Source organism: Olea europaea, chromosome 21 (assembly GCF_002742605.1).
Source record: "Olea europaea var. sylvestris chromosome 21, O_europaea_v1, whole genome shotgun sequence".
In the NCBI taxonomy this organism is placed as follows: domain Eukaryota; kingdom Viridiplantae; phylum Streptophyta; class Magnoliopsida; order Lamiales; family Oleaceae; genus Olea; species Olea europaea.
In genome coordinates, this window is record NC_036257.1 from 10559450 (window position 1) to 10561122 (window position 1673).

The following is a 1673-nucleotide window of genomic DNA, read 5'->3' on the forward strand; positions in this document are numbered from 1 at the left end:
GGGTGCGTTTTGGGCGTGAATTGAGACGTGGGAGCATTCTGAATTCATTTCTTCTGGGCCGGTGTATGAATAATTTGTTTAAACCCAACCTGCTAGAGTTTGTCCCTAGTTTTTACCACCTTTAGCACGCCACATCAACAATTTCAAATTGCTGTGCACAGCAAGTGTTCAAGAGGCGGTTTCCGCAGAAGTTTAATGCAAAGGAAATACCAGACAGATTTCTGGACCAACGAAAATATGTGCATTTTTAGACTCATTATATTTCTCAGTGAACCGAGTCAAAAAGGATAATCTAATTATTATGTCCTCTTACAATTTTACAAAAGACTGCCAACTGAATAGTTACATCTCAAAGAATATAAAAATATATATAATTATATCACTACACGGTACCTTGCTTACTGGTTACCAAAAATTTGAGACCTCAATCACTATAATCACCGGAGACTATGGAATCTGAGCCTTCGTCCATGTTCCCATCCCGTTCTCCATCTGAGTTATCATTCATTTCCAGACCTTCGAATTTTTCACCCTCCTCTTCCTCCTCATAACCATTATGCTCAACTTCATCTACATCCTCGTCACTCATTTCCACCATCTCCTTACTTCTGTTTGGAACAACATCATAACTCGAACCCCATTTTTCAAACTCAAACGGGTTGACTAGGGCATTATCATCGAAATCCCCAGCTTCCATGCTGTTACTACTGGCATCATTTTCAATTTCAATATTTCTAGCGTCAAAATTCACCAGTTCCTCGTGGACAGAATTTCTTGGCTCTTCCACAATACTCTCAAGGGTGGCCGTGTCTCCCAAGTAATTTGGCAGCGTCTCTAAAACGACCTTCTCTGTTCTCCTTTTCCTAAGAGTTCGTCGACCTCGCCCATGCCTCTGTCCACCTGTTCTTGCTCCATGCTGCATAAGAACTTGAGTCAATGTCTCACCTTGTCTTATACCCTGCCTGCTGGATTTTGATATTGAACTAAAAACCCGTTTCCGAGATCGTCCGCGTGGGCGGCCACTTCCTCGCTTACGAACCACTTGCCTACTTCCGGAGCTGCCAGGAATGTCACGCAGTTGACCCCAGTTTCTCTCTTTCACAGGTCCATGCTGATCCAGTTCTGTAGTTTCAGTCTTTGGTATATCCTTTGAATAAGAATACCTGAAAGTGATCTTCTGTGTACAATAGAAAAGAAATTAAAGGAAGTATTGCTAAAAGTAAAAAATAATAGCAAAAAGGACATAAAAAAGGCGATCAACTGACTCAATATATGTTACAGCAATTTGGGGTAAGCAGTGAGTTCCATAGGATCCTAATTTTACACACTCCATTATAATACTGCATCGTGCTTTCAGAGTACCAGAAACGGTGCGTGACAAAAGACAGAAAGATACTCAACTGGAAGAGCTTCCACTGATTTTTCATCATGCAGCTCAGCCTTCTGTTGTGAAACGTAAAAAATAGAGGCATCCAGCTCCAAGAGCCTCAGTGCCACAGCAGCAGTCGTTTGTGGTATCCAAGGAAGTTGAGGCATGGAACCAGAATAAGCAGATTCAAAAGAAGAATCTCCCAACGAAGCACTATAGCTCAATAATTCTGCTGTTGTCTCAAACTCTGTTGACAGATAGTCGCATTTCACAGCATCCTCAAATTGGGTCAGAATCTGCAGTA

At 41.7% G+C, this 1673-nt stretch overlaps 1 protein-coding gene across 1 annotated transcript; it reads right to left on the minus strand.

The window, feature by feature from the left end:
* Positions 1–238: 238 nt before the first annotated feature.
* Positions 239–1667, minus strand: LOC111370589 (homeobox-DDT domain protein RLT1-like). Its single transcript, XM_022992380.1, has 2 exons — positions 1402–1667; positions 239–1177 (listed from the first exon to the last, which is right to left on the minus strand). Exons 1-2 carry the CDS (start codon positions 1534–1536, stop codon positions 425–427), a joined length of 888 nt encoding a protein of 295 aa, XP_022848148.1. The 5' UTR covers positions 1537–1667; the 3' UTR covers positions 239–424.
* Positions 1668–1673: the final 6 nt, after the last annotated feature.